General features: G+C 40.3%; 3 protein-coding genes across 3 annotated transcripts; all 3 read left to right on the forward strand.

The window, feature by feature from the left end:
• The first annotated feature begins 589 nt into the window (after positions 1-589).
• On the forward strand, positions 590-3489 carry LOC103449012 (uncharacterized). The gene is made up of 5 exons (XM_008388285.4): positions 590-898; positions 1065-1115; positions 2212-2386; positions 2552-2641; positions 3103-3489. The coding sequence occupies exons 1-5, from the start codon at positions 806-808 to the stop codon at positions 3252-3254; spliced, it is 561 nt and encodes a 186-aa protein (XP_008386507.1). The 5' UTR covers positions 590-805; the 3' UTR covers positions 3255-3489.
• A 293-nt stretch (positions 3490-3782) lies between these two features.
• On the forward strand, positions 3783-16737 carry LOC103449013 (preprotein translocase subunit SCY2, chloroplastic-like). The gene is made up of 14 exons (XM_029089185.2): positions 3783-4023; positions 4214-4726; positions 4808-4896; positions 5061-5140; positions 5267-5356; positions 5676-5767; positions 6373-6456; positions 6627-6768; positions 6987-7103; positions 7226-7355; positions 7759-7882; positions 8001-8107; positions 16200-16321; positions 16414-16737. The coding sequence occupies exons 1-13, from the start codon at positions 3798-3800 to the stop codon at positions 16287-16289; spliced, it is 1884 nt and encodes a 627-aa protein (XP_028945018.2). The 5' UTR covers positions 3783-3797; the 3' UTR covers positions 16290-16321; positions 16414-16737.
• A 534-nt stretch (positions 16738-17271) lies between these two features.
• Positions 17272-18991, forward strand: LOC103449016 (uncharacterized). Its single transcript, XM_008388289.4, has 5 exons — positions 17272-17498; positions 17584-17641; positions 17730-18173; positions 18252-18367; positions 18638-18991. The coding sequence occupies exons 1-5, from the start codon at positions 17401-17403 to the stop codon at positions 18696-18698; spliced, it is 777 nt and encodes a 258-aa protein (XP_008386511.3). The 5' UTR covers positions 17272-17400; the 3' UTR covers positions 18699-18991.
• Positions 18992-19373: the final 382 nt, after the last annotated feature.

Below are 19373 nucleotides of genomic sequence, written 5' to 3' on the forward strand. Positions count from 1 at the left end.
GCAATTAAGGGAAATCCTGGGTTCGTTTTGAAGTGCTTTTGAAATGACTAAAAGCGTTTTTAGAAAAATATTTTTGATTTCAAAAGCACCGCTTATGTACTTCTTGCATGAAGCAATTCAAATGTTCTTTTTCAGAATTTACCAGTATTTTTACTAAATATTTGATTCCAAAAATATTTTTACTAGAAATATTTTCAATTATTTTAAAACCACTTCTAAATAAGCCAAACATCCAACATTTCATATCACACATAATTGGAAAAACGTAACCTGATTTCCACCGTAATTCTAGTTGTAAACAAAGGTCAAATAACGATGTGTGTTTTTAATATCCGATAAGGAAACAAATTTACACGCGCTTTAATACTGGGTAATGTTAGAGATATTAAATTTGAAAACTAAATTTGCAAATTAAATTACGTGTCATCAATAGGTATAAACACATTTATTGACGTTTAAATAATAAACAAATTATTAACTTCCATGTCCTTTAATTTTCAAAATTTTGTCTACAAATTTAATCTTCATAATATTATCCTTAATACTGTAGATGAGGACAGAGAAAAGAAATAAATAAATTTAAAATTTTAATTTTCTCCGCATGAAAGAATCCTATTTGGTTCTGTTTCCTGCGAGAGGAGAGAGAGGGACTGAGAGAGAGAGAGTATTTAGTTGCGTTGCAGGTTAGAAGTTGGAACTCAAATTACAACTCTCAACCCTTTCTCTCTCTCTCTCTCTCTCTAAAGTGAAATAAAACCCTGTCTTTCTGTCTCTCTTTCTCTCGTTTTTCTGTCTGTATATTTCCATGGCTGCTCATGAGGAAGGAGAGGTTGGTTTCGAAGAAGGAATGTTGTGGCTGCCGTCACAAGTTTTGGATGAAGCAATATGTGACACAAAGGTTTCTCTCTCTCGTATTTTTTACTCTCTTTTTGATCGGTGAAACGATAATGGTTTTATTGAGCGATATCTCTTTTTGCTCCAAATACAGAATTTAATATTTTCTAAGTTTTGTTTCCATCACTGTTCCGAATTTATTAAAATTTGATTTATCTTATAATTTGCAGGCGTATTCGAGGCTCCATGTAAAACACCACCACTACCACCGTGATCATTTGGTACGTACTCTCTGCCATCACTTTCGTTTTCTTTTCTGTCCATCAATGGTTATCGGGTAGGTTTTGACGTGTACGGAATTGGTTATTAGTTTCTTGCATTCGCTCAAGTCACTTGTTTCATTCCTGCAATTCACGGGTTTTACATATAGGCTTAAATGGTTTAATAACTGACAAAATAAAAGTTTTTGCACGAATGTCAAACGGTACCATTGATAGAGAATTGAAAATGATTACTTTCGAAGATTGATTTTGAAGATTTTGGTTACTAGCACTACAAAAAAAACACCATTTTCCAACGAAATTTATTCATGAGTCTGTCGTTTTTCATAAATAAAAAAAATTAAAACATTTCCCATACGAAAATATTTGTGGGACAAACCTTTTAAAAAAAATTAATTAATTAATTTTAATTTTTGGCAATTAACGATTACCTACTCATGAGACTACATAATATATTACTCAACTGTCACGTTTAGGTCTTATGAATCTGGTCTACCTAATCATTTTAATTGTTAGTTTAGTCCCTCTTATTTTTGCAACTAATTAACTCTTTTTTTTTTTGAACAATGCAACTAATTAACTTTAAGGTATAGTTTGATCTTAGAAAAAGAAATTTAGTTGGAAATTTTTTGTTGAAGCAGTGTTTTTGGGGAGTCATTAATTTAGAGTTGTGATCAAGGAATCTATGAAGGTTTCTTCATAAAATTGTCAATACATGGCTTAGGCATTAAGTAAAATATTTCAAAATTAGCGTATCGAAATTAATAAGGGCTTGTTTGGGACTATGACTAAAAGTGTTTTTAGAGAAAATGCTTTTGCGTTCCAAAAGCACTTAAAGTGCTTCCTGCAAGAAGTACCATTTATATGTTTATTGCATGACGCAGTGTTTTTCAAGGATTCACCTGTCATTGGTTCTAAAAGAGTTTTCGACCATTTTAAAAACACTTCTAAACGAGTCATTAATTAAACAAATTAAGTCCCTTGGTGTTGTTTTTTGCTCGAAATATCTATCTCGAGCTTGAATGCAGTAGCACTATTGTATACTCGTATATACATATATAATTCGTTTGACTAAAAGATAACGTGCGAATTGCAGGATTCGAAATCTAGCTCGATGAGACCATATCATAGGCCAAAAGTCAATGTGAATTGGTCATCCGGAGGACCTGGAATGCAAGCCATCTTCCTGGATTCTAGTAAAAAATCATGTGGCACTGGCGTTTTTCTTCCACAACGAGCAGGCACCCACTTCCACAGAAGTAAAAAACCAGGTAGGTAACCCTAATTTCGGATTCGATTTTAATTTGGTCATTTTTTTTGGGTGTATTATTCTTAGTTTTGATTAAGGTATGTACGTGAATAATGAGCGTATTCAAATGACCAAAATCAAACGACGAAAATCAAAATACCCTTTTTAATGCTTGCTTTGCATGCAGCTTGTGCTCCCGTTCTGCTGCCCTCTCGTGTGGTTCAAGCTCTGAACCTCAACGTGCATGCACTAGGCCTGCAAATTTCACCTCGACAAGGTTAGTTATACGATCCATGCAAACATATATATAGTTGATGGCAGCTGATCCATGTCACCATTTTTTTTACATAACTTTTGACACGTTTTTGTATGGCCTACTTTAATGTATTTTAACGATCTAAACTGTCTATCTTTTAGAATATCATTCATAGATCATCTTTACAAAATATTAGATAAATCCAAAAACATTAAGACATTCATTTGTAGTGAAAAAAATAGATGAATACAATTCTATAAAGAAATCCTAAACTCAAAATCCAACTGTCATATAGTTTCATATTTGGGTAATTTTGGATCGTTAAAATATATTACGGAGTGGGCCACATAAAAACGTGTGTAAAAAAAATGTTGCCAGGAATCCGCCTGCAGAGTTGATATATCATATTTTACTTAATTTGATTGAGGTATCTTTTGTTGTTTTATTGTATGCTGCTAAGAAATTCGGGATTCTAACTTCAGATTCTAAAGAACATAAGCGAAAAAGTGAAGACTACTTGGTAGCTCGAAACAAGAACGGAAATAAGGATGTTTCATCTACTCAATGCTACATTATTTCCCAAAATCCGAATTCTTCACCGGAGTTGCTTCTTCCAAAGGAATGGACTTACTAATGGCGAATACGAACAACGATTATTACACGTATACAAGAAACTATATCATCGTATAAGGCTAAGACTCTCGTAGCTCTACGATTGATGTGTACGGCTAGCTCTGTGGAATGATCGATCTTTGATCATGTAATTGTAAGCTTGAATAAACAGCTAAATGCTTCCATTTTTATACAAGTGCTTTCAGAAATTGTATTTGCTTATAGGCTAGTTTGACATTATCCAAATTATTTTAAAAGAAGCCGACCCCAAACTAGCCTAATTATATGTAATTCTTTTGAATTTAAACTGATCTTAAGAAAAAAACATTATTGTAGTAAAATTTGGAGAAATTTTTAGTTGTGACGGGAACACGGGTGATACACCACGTGTTTTTAGGTAAGTGGTGGAAAATTTTAATTTTTAAGTTATTAACCTTTTAACACACATAACCAACCATTTATATAGAGATACGTGGTGTACCACCTCGTATGACGGTCACACTAAAAAATTTCTCTAAAATTTGAGCTTCGGAACACTAATCCCAATCATGCCTTGCCACGATGGATGGACCTTCGCCGACCTAACAATGGGCCAATAAATATCGTGTCTAATGCAAAACGAGCGAGTAAAGCAGAGGATTATTTCCTCCACCTTAAAGATGAGCCGTTTCCCAGCTTAACCGAACTGAACAGTCCCGCTGCTCCGTGTTGCTCTATCAGTCCCGCCATGGAAGCCACTCTTCTCAGCTCGCAACGCTTCCATCCCAAACTCTCGCCCGTAAAATCTCGAGGTCAGTTTCCCGTTTGTTTCCCGAGAAAACTATGGAAAATCATGGAAAATTCGGAGTATTGTTAGGTTTAGTAGTCTCTTAGTCAATTTAATCCAGTAACTCGTAGCTGTGTATCGAAAATGTTTCCGTGTTGAATTTTGTAGCTTCGGATGAAGTTTCTGATGGAGATTTTCTGGTCATTTACTTGCAGGTGCAGTTTCAGGCTGTGAAATTCAAATTTGTTGTTTGCCAATTGTTAGGAATAGTTGCTATGTTTCCCTTAGGACAAACCCTAGAAATTTCATGTTGCCAAACAGGCCCTTATTGTCCAGAGTGAACAGAAGAGTCTCCGCTAAGTTTTCGAACCAGTTCCTAAATGATTATACAAATGTTGAGGCTACGCCTCCAGAGTCTCTAAAGGTTGAAGTTAATCCGTTGAGTGGGAGTGACGGGACGGAAATTTCGAAACAGAACAAGGTTGAGAATGTAAAGGATGAGCAGGCCAGACCTATGACGTTTAGAAACCGGTTTTTGAATTTCGTGCGCCTGAGTTCAGTGGTTAGTAATGCTGCTGAGTCGTTCTTCAAGAGCGAGATTAGGAGGAGGCTGTTTGTAACAGCTGTGCTAATTGTGATCAGTCGTGTTGGTTATTTTATCCCTCTGCCTGGATTTGATAGAAGGTTGATCCCTCAAGATTACCTAAGCTTTGTATCGGGATCTGTTGGTGAGTAATTGACCGTTCTTCCTCCATGTGTATGGTCATTTTTGTAGTTATCTGATGATTGTTCGTGTTGTTTTCTGCCAGATGAACTTGGCGATTTTGCAGCAGAGCTTAAAATGTCTTTCTTTCAGCTTGGAATCAGTCCTCAAATCATAGCATCGATCATAATGCAGGTTTAATTCTTTCCGTCCGCTAGTTTGGTTTATGTTAACCTAACAGACAAATTTGAAACCAATAAAAGTAAACGGATATCTGTTTAATGTGCTTAATCTTGTGAGGAAAGTTGGCATGTAATAGAATATAGTTATATATTGAAAATCTCAAAATCGATGTACAGGTACTATGTCATGTTGTTCCCTCCCTGGTAAAGCTGCGGAAGGAAGGCTTAGATGGTCATGAGAAGATTAAGAGTTATATGTGTGTCTAGTTATTCATCTCAAGCAGTGAGCCAAGTTCTTGTTGCATAATTAGTTTGTGACTTACTTTTAGACCAGATTTGTCTTTCAAGATTTTGAACACGTTTCATGTTTCTGTCTATTCAAGATGGTGGCTATCTTTTGGCTTTGCAATAGTGGAAGCTATCATACTTGCTTGTTATTCGCTTCCATATTCAATCTATGCGGCTAGCTACAGGTAATGCAGCATATCTATTGTTATTTTCAACAATGATTGTGGTTTCGAATTTATCTTGGGTCTACTCACAAGTTCTTATAGATGTAGCTGCTTAGGTTCTCTCTTCCACAATGCCCTTAGCAGTTAGCATGGTTCTTTTTCTATTCTATTTAATAATAATCTCGTGTTCTCGTTATCATTTACATTTTTCACCCTATATGATACTCTTAACTCGTAGATCTGTTGGTTGTTTTAGTTGGTAAGCTGTATTTATGAGGTGGAACTTTTCAAGATGATATTTATCTATTGGGGAGTATGATTATGTTATGAAATTTTGCAGGGTCAAGCATGTGATGGTGACAAGTATGTTATTGGTCTGTGGAGCGATGACAATGACGTGGATTTGTGATACCATCTCAGAATCTGGATTTGGTACTATATTTGATTTGTTGATTACTTGGTTGGTATTGTAACATTGTGCTAATATTCCCCATAATTCTGTCCTGTTGTCTTTTTCCGAGCCCCTTTTTTTCAAAGAAGGATTATACTTTCATTTTCACCAGTCACTATGGTTATCATTTTTGGATGCTGGATTTAGGAAAAGTTTTTACATAGTTTAATTTTATATATACACAATTGTTCCACACAAATCTCATGCCTTGTAGTAGAAGATATGTCCACAATTAGGAGATTTGGCTTCAAAAGTTTCCATACCTCATAAGGTTTTTCCTGTGAATTAATACTACATAATTCTGTTCATCCTCTTTGATGAGGTTTTGACTACCTTGTGCATCTTCTGTCATAGTAAGCATTCACGAGTCCTTGTGGAATACTCGTTTTTCACCGATGGTGACTGTTATTACATATGTGAGGTCTTAAGATCATAGTATCATTCCAACAGGTCGCTTTTTATTTCTGTAAATGTCCAAAGTACTTTCAAGTTTCAAACAACGATAAAAATTGTTTGTTCATTCTTTTGTCTTATTGTGTATGGGATTATACTCTCTATCTTCTCTGACTGGTGGTTTATATTTCAGGTCAAGGTTCATCTCTAATTATTTGTGTACAAATATTGACTGGCTACACAGAGACGTTATACAAAATGCTGTCTCAGCTCTCAGGTATGTGATTTAATGAATTCCATTAGTTTGCCCTTTGTTGGGCACAATTAATATCCCATCAGATGCATTTAATTCTGTAACTTTACTCATCCTATCAATAGTATTCTGTCAGATGTCATTTAACTTGAAGATTTAAAGTTTAGTGATTCATGTTTTTTTATGTATTTCAGGAAGTTCTGTTAGTTGGGGGCCTTACTTATTTGCAGTATTGGGCGTTTTCACTATAGTCACTATGTGGGCAGTTGTGGTGACCGAAGGGTGCAGGAAGATAAAGCTGCAGTACTATGGTTTTAAGCTTGCTTCTGCTGTAAGGTAATACAACCCATTTGGATGGGCTGTGATCATTCTTAAAGAAAGTGACTGTGTAGTGCATACTTCTCTCTAAACATGGTGTGGTTGATTATAAAGATGGTTTTTCTTAGCTGTTATTGCTTATAGATTGATCTCATTGTCGATTAAAAGCTTAGTAGAAGCCTGTATTTTATTTCTGTTGGCCGACACTATTTTCTGGGCTTTTGTGTTTTGAGCAGAGATGACTCACCTATTACCGAAGTGGAGCCCTATATCCCTTTTACCATTAACCCTTCAGGAATGCAGCCTGTTCTCACCACTACTTATCTCTTGGCCTTTCCCAGCATTCTTGCAAGGTAAATTTTTTTATTTGGTGGCATCATTTCCTGGCCGACCCCGAAAGCTTCCTTAATTACACTTTGGCTTTCCCATTTTGAAGTTGAACTTACAACTTTCTGATAATGTGGTTTGTTGGCAGTATTCTTGGTTCACCTTTCTGGGAGCATGTTAAGGAGATATTGAACCCCGAAAATACCATTGGGGCAGGGCCCTGGGTGTACTATTCAGTATATGCATTTTTTGTGTTCTTATTCAATATATTTGACATTGTAAGTTTTCTCTTAACATTATATATAATCATTCTAGAATCACCTTGCTTTCTGTTCGTTCTTCAATCTGCAGGCTGTAATCAGCAAAAGAGTAATTTAAAACCCAACTAATAAGGATATAGTTGTAAAGCATTTTTTATATCTCTCTTTGTGTGCATTCATTTCTCGTCTTTATGTTTCTATACTTGTGCATGTGCTTAGATGTCTGAATTTGAAAAATATAGTATGCGGTCATCAGTAGTTTCAACGCTAGCACAGTCTATTATGGCTTAGGAGTTTAGCATTCGTGGTTCAAAAGTCCATAGTAACAATGATATTTGTACATTTAGATGTTAATAGAAATTATGTTAATCTCGTCTATTAAAAAGTTTGCTAGTGTTTTTAATCAATAATGCTTGTCCAGGCCAACTTGCCCAAGGAAATTGCTGATTACTTAAATAAGATGGGTGCCAGGATACCAAACATAAAACCTGGGAAGGCTACAATTGAGTACCTCACAAAGATTCAGGCATCGACACGTTTCTGGGGTATAATTCTCCTTTCATTGTGTCTTCCTGTTGTTTATTAACTTAGTTCCTTTGTTGTTGGCCCCCATTGAATTTGTTTTTGCTTGCTTTTTTCTTTCCTGTGGTGGAAATTCTGCAGGGGGGCTATTGTTAAGTATCTTGGCAACAACATCAAGCATAATCGACCATTATTTACGCAATATCAATGCAGGGTTTGCAATCGGGTTGACATCAGTCCTCATAATAGTAAGTACAATACCAATTCTGAGTTATGAAATGCAGAGTATGCCACTTTATCCACTGCTATAGCATGCTTTCGTTTGTGTTTGTGTGTGTACCTTTGTGTTGATCATTAACTGAGTAAAAAAGGTCGTACCCAGTGCACAAGGCTCCCGCTTTACACAGGGTCTGGGAGAGGTGAATGTCGGCTAGCCTTACCCCCATTTTATGGAGAGGCTGCTCCCAAGTCTCGAACCCGAGACCTACCGCTCATGGGCGAAGGCACTTGCCATCGCACCAAGTGCGACCTCTGATCATTAACTGAGTGTAACTGTATAAAAGTTCTGGCGTTTGAATGGATAGTTAGAGGGTTTGAATGAACAGTTGGAGGACGTTAAATATCTTTAGGGTCTTTATTTGTTTACTATACACATACAGATTCTAACCCGGCTTTACTTTCCTCAGCTTTTGTTTACCCAAATACACCATAAACCGACAGTGTTTATTTGATTAATAAGTTTTTCTTGCATAAACTTGATGGGATATGTTTTGATGCTAGCTTTCCTACAACAACAACAACAACAACAACAAAGCCTTTTCCCACTAAGTGGGGTCGGCTATATGAATCCTAGAAAGCCATTGCGCTCGGTTTTGTGTCATGCCCTCCGTTAGATCAAAGTACTCTAAGTCTTTTCTTAGAGTCTCTTCCAAAGTTTTCCTAGGTCTTCCTCTACCCCTTCGGCCCTGAACCTCTGTCCCGTAGTCACATCTTCAAACCGGAGCGTCAGTCGACCTTCTTTGCACATGTCCAAAACACCAGAGCCGATTTTCTCTCATCTTTCCTACAATTTCGGCTACTCCTACTTTACCTCGGATATCCTCATTCCCAATCTTATCCTTTCTCGTGTGCCCACACATCCCACGAAGCATCCTCATCTCCGCTACACCCATTTTGTGTACGTGTTGATGCTTCACCACCCAACATTCTCTGCCATACAACATCGCTGGCCTTATTGCCGTCCTATAAAATTTTTCCTTGAGCTTCAGTGGCCTACGACGGTCACACAACACGCCGGATGCACTCTTTCCATCCAGCTCGTATTCTATGGTTGAGATCTCCATCTAATTCTCCGTTCTCTTGCAAGATAGATCCTAGGTAACGAAAACGGTCGCTTTTTGTGATCTTCGCTAGATTGCTCCGGTCATTAGTGTGGATAAGTATATAAATGGATAGAGATAGGAAAGCAAACACAAGATGTACGTGGTTCACCCAGATTGGCTACGTCCACGGAATAGAAGAGTTCTCATTAATTGTGAAGGGTTTACACAAGTACATAGGTTCAAGCTCTCCTTTAGTGAGTACGAGTGAATGATTTAGTACAAATGACATTAGGAAATATTGTGGGAGAATGATCTCGTAATCACGAAACTTCTAAGTATCGGAGTGTGGTGTCGTCTTGACTTGCCTTATCTGTCTCATAGGTAGATGTGGCATCTTCTCTGGAAGTACTCTTCCTCCATCCAGGGGTGGTATCTTTAACTGGTGGAGATGCACAAGGTAATGTATCAATTTCACTTGAAGCTTACTTGTAGTTTCAGGCTTGGTCAAGCGCGATACAAACCATGTAGTAGGAGTCCCCCAAGTCGCCGAGCTAGGGGGTCTGCTGAAAGAGGTGACAGACAAGGTAAGCAATCAGAGCTCCGACTGATTGTTCACCTTCTCCCCATCTTGCAGCAGCATGAAGGATAAAGAGAAGAAAAATGAGAAGAGATGATATGAGATACTTTTGCTTTTGAAGAAGTAACTTTCCACAGGCTTATTCTTGAACTGAGCTGGAGGGTTTTCTGATTTCCTCCAGAGTATAAGGCCGACTGAAGAATTTGAGGGTCAAAACAAGTCCATCAAATCTAGAGTACGTTCCACCCTGCTGATATGGGATACTTTTGCTTTTGACAGAGTAATGGATGTATCGGCACGTGTGCTGTTACGCTTGTCTCCACATGCTTCCTTGTATCCTTCGCACTTGCCCTATCTGTTCCTCAAGCAGATGCGGAATCTTCCCTGGAAACATAAGATGATGAAGATGAGTACTCGAGAGCAAAGCCAGGTAAGTAATCAGGTAAGGGGTTCCAGGCAGTCAGTTCCTGGCTGGAAGCTTGATTCCAAGTGCTGACTGATTGCTCTCTTTCTCCTTGTCTTGCAGGTAAAAACAAGGCCAAAAGAAAAAACAGGGAAAAAGCATGATATGGGATACTCTTGCTTTTAACCCTGATGATATGAGATATTCTTGCTCTAGTATAGCTTGTTTGCAGAGGTATTATCGGGGGGAAAGAAAGCTGAATATTTCGAAAGGCTTTGTTGGGAGTGCCCTCTCAGATATGATGAAGGGTTGAGCATTTTTGCAGGTCTGCCTGTCCGTTGGGGATGGAGGTCGACATATATAGGAGTCTCCCTAACAACAAGTAGTAATGCTATTCCTTTACCCTGCTTGGTCATAGCACGGTAGTGGGAGCTGCCAGTTTCACATGTTTTAACTCTGTCAGAGCACTTTGAAAAAGTGGTCTGTGGTATCTGGCTCTCGAGATTCGGAGAACGATGCCTCTTCGATTTTTGAGAAAGCAATCATGCTGGGGGTCTGACTCTCGAGATTCGGAGAGCAGTGTCTCTTCGATTTTTGAGGAAGTAATCATGTTGGGAGTCTGGCTCTCGAGATTCGGAAGGCGGTGCCTCTTCGATTTTGGAGCAAGCAATCTTGTTGGGAGTGTTGTCTCGAATGTGAGTAAAGGTTGGACATGTTTGCTAGTCTACCTTGCCACGAAGCACAAAGGTTGACACACAGGGACTTTCCAATTATCCAGCAATGGTACTGTTCCTTTACCCTCTCTTCGATTTTGAGAAAGTAGTCATGTTGGGAGTCTGGCTCTCGAGATTCGGAGGACGGTGCCTCTTCGATTTTGGAGCAAGCAATCTTGTTGGGACTGTTTTCTCGAATGTGAGTAAAGGTTGGGCATGTTTGCTAGTCTACCTTGCCACGAAGCACAGAGGTTGACACACAGGGACTTTCCAATTATCCAGCAGTGGTACTGTTCCTTTACCCTTGTGGGTAATAATATGGTAGCTAGACCTTCAAAATTTATGTGTCTAAACTTTGTTAGTGTTGTTTCTTTGCTATTCTTTTACCTTTCTTGGTCAGAGCGATGTAGTGGGAGCTGCAAGCTTCACGTGCTCAACTTTGGTAGAGAACTTTGGCAAAGTGATCTGTGGTACCCATGAGTTATTGTTGCGTGTGGGAAGTGGGTGATTGAACAGTAAGATTCATGTGCTTTCTACTTCACCAGAAGTCTTCGACAGAATGCCCATAATTTCTGCAAAGCTGAGTGTGCGTGTGACAGGTGCTGACAAGGCTAGAAAAGTAGATGCCTCTTCGATTTCTGAGATCGGCCCTCGTGGTCTCTGAGCAGCCCAGCTTTTGAGAAAGCGAGCGCCTCTTCGATTGATTCGGAGAACGGTGCCTCACCGATTTTTGAGAAAGCAATCATGCTGGGGGTCTGGCTCTCGAGATTCGGGGAGCAGTGTCTCTTCGATTTTTGAGAAAGTAATCATGTTGGGAGAGTGGCTCTCGAGATTCGGAGGGCGGTGCCTCTTCGATTTTGGAGCAAGCAATCTTGTTGGGAGTGTTTTCTCGAATGTGAGTAAAGGTTGGGCATGTTTGCTAGTCTACCTTGCCACGAAGCACAGAGGTTGACACACAGGGACTTTCCAATTATCCAGCAATGGTACTGTTCCTTTACCCTCTCTTCGATTTTTAAGAAAGTAGTCATGTTGGGAGTCTGGCTCTTTAGATTCGGGGGACGGTGCCTCTTCGATTTTGGAGCAAGCAATCTTATTGGGAGTGTTTTCTCGAATGTGAGTAAAGGTTGGGCATGTTTGCTAGTCTACCTTGCCACGAAGCACAGAGGTTGACATACATGGACTTTCCAATTATCCAGCAGTGGTACTGTTCCTTTACCCTTGTGGGTAATAATATGGTAGCTAGACCTTCAAAATTTATGGGTCTAAACTTTGTTAGTGCTGTTTCTTTGCTATTCTTTTACCCTTCTTGGTCAGAGCGATGTAGTGGGAGCTGCAAGCTTCACGTGCTCAACTTTGGCAGAGAACTTTGGCAAAGTTATCTGTGGTACCCATGAGCTATTGTTGCGTGTGGGAAGTGGGTGATTGAACAGTAAGATTCATGTGTTTTCTACTTCCCCAGAAGTCTTTGACAGAATGCCCATAATTTCCGCAAAGCTGAGTGTGCGTGTGACAGGTGCTGACAAGGCTGGAAAAGTAGGTGCCTCTTCGATTTCTGAGATCGGCCCTCGTGGTCTCTAGGGAGCCCAGCTTTTGAGAAAGCGAGCGCCTCTTCGATTTCTGAGATCAGCCTTCGTGGTCTTTGAGCAGCCCAACTTTTGAGAAAGCAAACGGCTCTTCGATTTCTGAGATCAACCCTCGTGATCTCTAAGCAGCCCAACTTTTGAGAAAGCAAACGCCTCTTCGATTTCTGAGCAGGCGCCTCTTTGATTTCTGAAGCTCCGTCGAGTGCAGATTTTTATAGAGGCTGGCATTAAGTTCCAAAGCACACTTGAATCTCCACCAGTAGAAGCTTCATTCTTGCACTTCTAAGATCTTGATTTGTCCGACCTCTTCTCTCTTCAACACCTTTGAAAATGTCTGGCCCCTCCGACCGTCGTTTTGACTTGAACCTTGTTGAAGAGGCAGCCCCGCCTTCTCCAGACAACATATGGCGCCCATCCTTCGTCTCCCCAACTGGTCCTCTTACCGTTGGGGATTCCGTGATGAAGAATGATATGACTGCTGCGGTGGTGGCCAGGAACCTTCTCACTCCCAAAGATAACAGACTACTTTCCAAACGGTCTGATGAGTTAGCTGTTAAGGATTCGCTGGCTCTCAGTGTTCAGTGTGCAGGTTCTGTGTCTAATATGGCCCAACGCCTATTTGCTCGAACCCGCCAAGTTGAATCATTGGCGGCTGAAGTGATGAGTCTCAAACAGGAGATTAGAGGGCTCAAGCATGAGAATAAACAGTTGCACCGGCTCGCACATGACTATGCTACAAACATGAAGAGGAAGCTTGACCAGATGAAGGAAACTGATGGTCAGGTTTTACTTGATCATCAGAGATTTGTGGGTTTGTTCCAAAGGCATTTATTGCCTTCGTCTTCTGGGGCTGTACCGCGTAATGAAGCTCCAAATGATCAACCTCTGATGCCTCCTCCTTCTAGGGTTCTGTCCAGTACTGAGGCTCCAAATGATCCCCCTCCGGTGCCTTCTCTTTCTGGGGCTCTATCGACTGCTGAGACTTCTCCTAAGCAACCTTTGTGAAGGCTCCCTCTTGTGTGTTTATTTTGACTCATGTATATGTACATATTTGTAGCTTATCGGGGATATCAATAAATAAGCTTTCCTTCATTTCAACGTATTGTGTTAAATACACCAAAGCCTTCTTCGCTAAGTTCTTTGAATTTTCTTTTGTTGAAGCTTGTATGTTGAAGCTTTCTGAGTGGAGCATGTAGGTTGGGGTAGTGTTCCCTTAATTTCCCGAGTGAGGAAAACTTCTTGGTTGGAGACTTGGAAAATCCAAGTCACTGAGTGGGATCGGCTATATGAATCTTAGAACGCCATTGTGCTCGATCCTGTGTCATGTCCTTCGTTAGATCCAAGTACTCTAAGTCTTTTCTTAGAGTCTCTTCCAAAGTTTTCCTAGGTCTTCCTCTACCCCTTCGGCCCTGAACCTCTGTCCCATAGTCGCATCTTCTAATCGGAGCGTCAGTAGGCCTTCTTTGCACATGTCCAAACCACCGTAACCGATTTTCTCTCATCTTTCCTTCAATTTCGGCTACTCCTACTTTACCCCGGATATCCTCATTCCTAATCTTATCCTTTCTCGTGTGCCCACACATCCAACGAAGCATCCTCATCTCCGCTACACCCATTTTGTGTACGTGTTGATGTTTCACCGCCCAACATTCTGTGCCATACAGCATCGCCGGCCTTATTGCCGTCCTATAAAATTTTCCCTTGAGCTTCAGTGGCATACGGCGGTCACACAACACGCCGGATGCACTCTTCCACTTCATCCATCCAGCTTGTATTCTATGGTTGAGATCTCCATCTAATTCTCCGTTCTTTTGCAAGATAGATCCTAGGTAACGAAAACGGTCGCTCTTTGGTATTTCTTGATCTCCGATCCTCACCCCTAACTCGTTTTGGCTTCCATTTGCACTGAACTTGCACTCCATATATTCTGTCTTTGATCGGCTTAGGCGAAGACCTTTAGATTCCAACACTTCTCTCCAAAGGTTAAGCTTTGCATTTACCCCTTCCTGAGTTTCATCTATCAACACTATATCGTCTGCGAAAAGCATACACCAAGGAATATCATCTTGAATATGTCCTGTTAACTCATCCATTACCAACGCAAAAAGGTAAGGACTTAAGGATGAGCCTTGATGTAATCCTACAGTTATGGGAAAGCTTTCGGTTTGTCCTTCATGAGTTCTTACGGCAGTCTTTGCTCCTTCATACATATCCTTTATAGCTTGGATATATGCTACTCGTACTCCTTTCTTCTCTAAAATCCTCCAAAGAATGTCTCTTGGGACCCTATCATACGCTTTTTCCAAATCTATAAAGACCATGTGTAAATCCTTTTTCCCATCTCTATATCTTTCCATCAATCTTCGTAAGAGATAGATTGCCTCCATGGTTGAGCGCCCTGGCATGAACCCGAATTGGTTGTCCGAAACCCGTGTCTCTTGCCTCAATCTATGCTCAATGACTCTCTCCCAGAGCTTCATTGTATGACTCATTAGCTTAATACCCCTATAGTTCATGCAATTTTGTACGTCGCCCTTATTCTTGTAGATAGGCACCAAAGTGCTCGTTCGCCACTCATTTGGCATCTTCTTCGTTTTCAAAATCCTATTGAAAAGGTCAGTGAGCCATGTTATACCTGTCTCTCCCAAAACTTTCCACACTTCGATTGGTATATCGTCTGGGCCTATTGCTTTTCTATGCTTCATCTTCTTCAAAGCTACAACCACTTCTTCCTTCCGGATTCGACGATAAAAGGAGTAGTTTCTACACTCTTCTGAGTTACTCAACTCCCCTAAAGAAGCACTCCTTTCATGTCCTTCATTGAAAAGATTATGAAAATAACCTCTCCATCTGTCTTTAACCGCGTTCTCTGTAGCAAGAACCTTTCCATCCTCATCCTTGATGCACCTCACTTGGTTTAGGTCCCTTGTCTTCTTTTCCCTTGCTCTAGCTAGTTTATAGATATCCAACTCTCCTTCTTTGGTATCTAGTCGTTTATACATATCGTCGTAAGCCGCTAACTTAGCTTCTCTGACAGCTTTCTTCGCCTCTTGCTTCGCTTTTCTATACCTTTCACCATTTTCATCGGTCCTCTCCTTGTATAAGGCTTTACAACATTCCTTCTTAGCCTTCACCTTTGTTTGTACCTCCTCATTCCACCACCAAGATTCCTTTTGGTGTGGGGCAAAGCCCTTGGACTCTCCTAATACCTCTTTTGCTACTTTTCGGATACAACTAGCCATGGAATCCCACATTTGGCTAGCTTCCCCCTCTCTATCCCACACACATTGGGTGATTACCTTCTCTTTGAAAATGGCTTGTTTTTGTTCTTTTAGATTCCACCATCTAGTTCTTGGGCACTTCCAAGTCTTGTTCTTTTGTCTTACTCTTTTGATATGTACATCCATCACCAACAAGCGATGTTGATTAGCCACGCTCTCTCCTGGTATAACTTTGCAATCCTTACAAGTTATACGATCCCCTTTCCTCATTAGAAGAAAATCTATTTGTGTTTTTGACGACCCACTCTTGTAGGTGATCACATGTTCTTCTCTCTTCTTAAAGAAGGTGTTGGCTAAGAAGAGATCATATGCCATTGCAAAATCCAAGATAGCTTCCCCATCCTCGTTTCTCTCCCCAAAACCATACCTGATGTACTAAAGTCTACTGTGTTGAAGGGTTTGCACTAGCGCGTTATATTTTACGCAACTCTTGCAAGTAGTTCTGACTATTGATTGTGCAGGTGGGTTCTATTATTGAACTTAGAAGATCATATCAGGCATATAATGTAATGCCGAGTTTAAGCAAAGCCTTAAGCCGGTATGGTGTATAACTCCCAAATAGGCTGTGCCTTCTCGTCTTCAGGTGATGGTCTCCTATCACCCAAAAACCGATAAAGAATTTCTGCGTAGAAGGTGACACTAGTGACAACTTTTTCTCTCCCTTCAATTTGGCAGCGTTGGAATCCTTGGACTGATGAAACACCTCCAGCAGAAACCAGAAATGGTTATCGGCATCACAATATGGTGTAAGTGGTACGTAGTCCTGGCTTAGAGTAGCATCTAATGCTTCATTCCTTCGCTACGAAGCGAAGACTTATAGCCGGCATGGTTTCTGCATCAAATGGAAATGCGTCGATGGCGGTTTAGTTGAGTGCACTGTAGACCAGTACCGGTTTGTATCGCTGATATAAGATACCCCATGTTTTGTATATATAGACACTGGTTTGTATCTTGTGATGTTCTTCTGTGTCGAATGGTAACTAGGTTCTTTTTCTCCCATCACACCTGTTTAATTTTGTCGTTTTTTTCGTTTGATTTATTTAATCGGTAGATCAAAAGTAGGGGTGAATTGGTTTGATTTTCTTTTTATTTGGTCTATAAAACTGAACCAAATTGAAAATACCCGGTTTAGTATTGGCTTTTGATTTTCACAAATCGTAGGTTAACCGAACCAAACTACTTGTGATAAAACATAAAAAATAACACGTAATATGTATGGTATTATATACAAAAGAAAAATATATAATTTTATGTTTTAGTATTTTACTAATCATCTTTTTGAGAGAGTTGAAAAATGATTATCTCGTTGAAAGGTTTTATACATTCGCTCTTTCTCAAGGCATTTCTTTAGACAAAAACTTATTTTTTGTTAATTTATATTTTTGATATTTTCAATTCATTCGATTAAACGACCGAAAATTGAACGAGATGTATAAAAAAAAAAAAATGCGTAGATAACTTCAATTTTATCCCAAAAATATTTTTCACATTGGTCCACACAAATATATGACCACAAAACTTTTAAAAATATTTGCCGCCAACGTAGCAACTGGATACGGGTTTATGTGACTCGACCCGTGTCATCTTCTTCTGGGCCGTATGGTACCCGATTCCATTTGAAATTTCGGGTAGTTCGTCTTGGCTCTCTCGGGGATCGGAGAGATGGAGATCGCCGCCGACTCTCTGGACGGCTCTGTGATCTTCCACGCCATTAACGAAATCTCCGGTTTCGTGCTTTACATGCACCAGCAAATCCCTGCGTAAGTACTTCCCCCCAATTTCCCAAATCCCTAATCATTTCGATCCTTTTTTTTTTCTTCTGAAAATCCCCAATTTCCTGCACAGAATGTTGCAGGATATCACTCTGGAATTCGATTCGCTCTGTTCTGAGTACAAGGATTTGGTAGGAGACTTTAAATCTCGTGAATTTTGCGTTTTTTTGGATCCGAATTCGAATGCTTTGCCCTGAATGTGAATCTGTGAATTTTCAGGAAATGGCGGTTCAGCAAAACGAGGTGAAGCCGTCGCTCCGGAGGAAGCACGCCGGCGAAATGCGGGAGGCGAAGCGCGGGATTCGGAGATTCGAAAAGCTGATGCGTCAGGTTTCCGACCTCCAAACTGCTCTGAAGCAGATGATCAGCGAGGTTCATGAGTTCCGAGACGCGATTCTGATAGTCGGAGGGAGTCCGCTCCGACCTCAGCACGTCTATGAGCTGAGTTTTTCGAGCGGAACTGCTGTTTCCGAACTTGACTTTGCGAAAAGCAGGGCGTCGGAAGTGCTTTGTAGAAAAGCCATTCGGGGGCTGATTGCAAAGGGTGCTGGGTGTGCTGCTTATTCAGGGCCTTCCAAGCTGTTTCTGCTGGTGAAGGCTCCGGTTTCTTTCAATCTGCCTCTCCATTTTCTTCCAAAGCGTGATTTCCGATACAGCAACAAGGTCGTTTGCTATTAACAATTCAGCTTCCATTATCTACCAATTAGCTTACAACTCACTCGTGCATTTTCTTAATTGCAGATTGTGCCTCTGAAACTAAAGATCAAGAGCAAAACCCATGATCCGAAAACGGATGCTTCTTCTCAAACTGGCAGCTCTGATGGTGTGGTTGAGTCTACTCCAAATGATTTTATATGGTACGCCGGTCTGCGAAAAAAAAGGCTTTGAACACCCTCAAATGTCAAATATTTGCCAATCCCTGAGGGCCATATCCCCTTTTGTTCCCATAACACACATCACGCTATGTAGTCACGTTACGTGTGCTATAGGAACAACCGAACAAGGGGTATACACCCCGGGATAGGCAAGTTTTGGTGCTGTAATCTTCGCTTTTTTTCCTTGTACTTCTGCAGTTCATGTATTTGAATGTGTTTGAGTTTTGTGCTGTTTCTTGTTTGATGTTACAGGTTTCAATGCCGGCATGTAATCAAGGGCCTCGAATGTAACACACCAACCGATGGAGAATAGCCCCCAACATGGTCGTTGTGCAAACCAGTGGTATTCGCCAGTTCCAAACCGGTCAAGTTTAGCCATTCCGGCCTCGAATCCATGGTAGACTGAATTGTGCATACTATGCGGTTCGAAACATTGTGTTTTAGATTCTCTCAAACCTTGACTGTATAATGTAACTTGATTAGCAACCTTGTTTCTAACATGTAGTTAAAGAAACTTATGGTAATGGTAACTCTTGGTTTTTTATCATATAAGTAGTGAGTAGCTTGTAACTCAAGTTAATTAAGAGCGTTTAGTATTGCGTTGAAGTTCTTGGGATTGCATTCAAAGAAATACAAAGGATGCCCGTTTTATAAAAGAAAACCCTCGAGTCTGTTTTTTCTCTCTTTCCGTTTAGTTTTGGTTGACGCTCTAAGTCAGGGTCTGAACCAAAAACTTTGAGGACTTGTCTACATCCCGAGACACCACCGTGACATCCCGGCCGAAGAACACGTTGCACATGTTTTAGATTTTCATATTGCATTGTACAATTGATTCACGATTCCGTCACCTTGGCAATCTCGTTTGTAGTTAGTCATTCTCTAGAAACTTGGCCGAATTGTAATCTCGTCCACTCACTCTGCCATGAAAAAGCCCCAACTTTGGAGAGTGGCTGACATGAAACAGATACACCTTGATTGTCACATCTCG

This window comes from Malus domestica, chromosome 11 (assembly GCF_042453785.1).
Source record: "Malus domestica chromosome 11, GDT2T_hap1".
In the NCBI taxonomy this organism is placed as follows: domain Eukaryota; kingdom Viridiplantae; phylum Streptophyta; class Magnoliopsida; order Rosales; family Rosaceae; genus Malus; species Malus domestica.

Coding starts and splice junctions, on each gene's coding strand:
- LOC103449012 (XM_008388285.4), top strand. CDS start 806: ATGGCTGCTCATGAGGAAGGAGAGGTTGGTTTCGAAGAAGGAATGTTG. Junction 1,116..2,211: donor ACTACCACCGTGATCATTTG/GTACGTACTCTC, acceptor TGCGAATTGCAG/GATTCGAAATCTAGCTCGAT. Junction 2,642..3,102: donor GCAAATTTCACCTCGACAAG/GTTAGTTATACG, acceptor TTCTAACTTCAG/ATTCTAAAGAACATAAGCGA.
- LOC103449013 (XM_029089185.2), top strand. CDS start 3,798: ATGGACCTTCGCCGACCTAACAATGGGCCAATAAATATCGTGTCTAAT. Junction 5,357..5,675: donor ATCTATGCGGCTAGCTACAG/GTAATGCAGCAT, acceptor GAAATTTTGCAG/GGTCAAGCATGTGATGGTGA. Junction 7,356..7,758: donor TATTCAATATATTTGACATT/GTAAGTTTTCTC, acceptor ATGCTTGTCCAG/GCCAACTTGCCCAAGGAAAT.
- LOC103449016 (XM_008388289.4), top strand. CDS start 17,401: ATGGAGATCGCCGCCGACTCTCTGGACGGCTCTGTGATCTTCCACGCC. Junction 17,499..17,583: donor ATGCACCAGCAAATCCCTGC/GTAAGTACTTCC, acceptor TTTCCTGCACAG/AATGTTGCAGGATATCACTC. Junction 18,368..18,637: donor ACTCCAAATGATTTTATATG/GTACGCCGGTCT, acceptor TTGATGTTACAG/GTTTCAATGCCGGCATGTAA.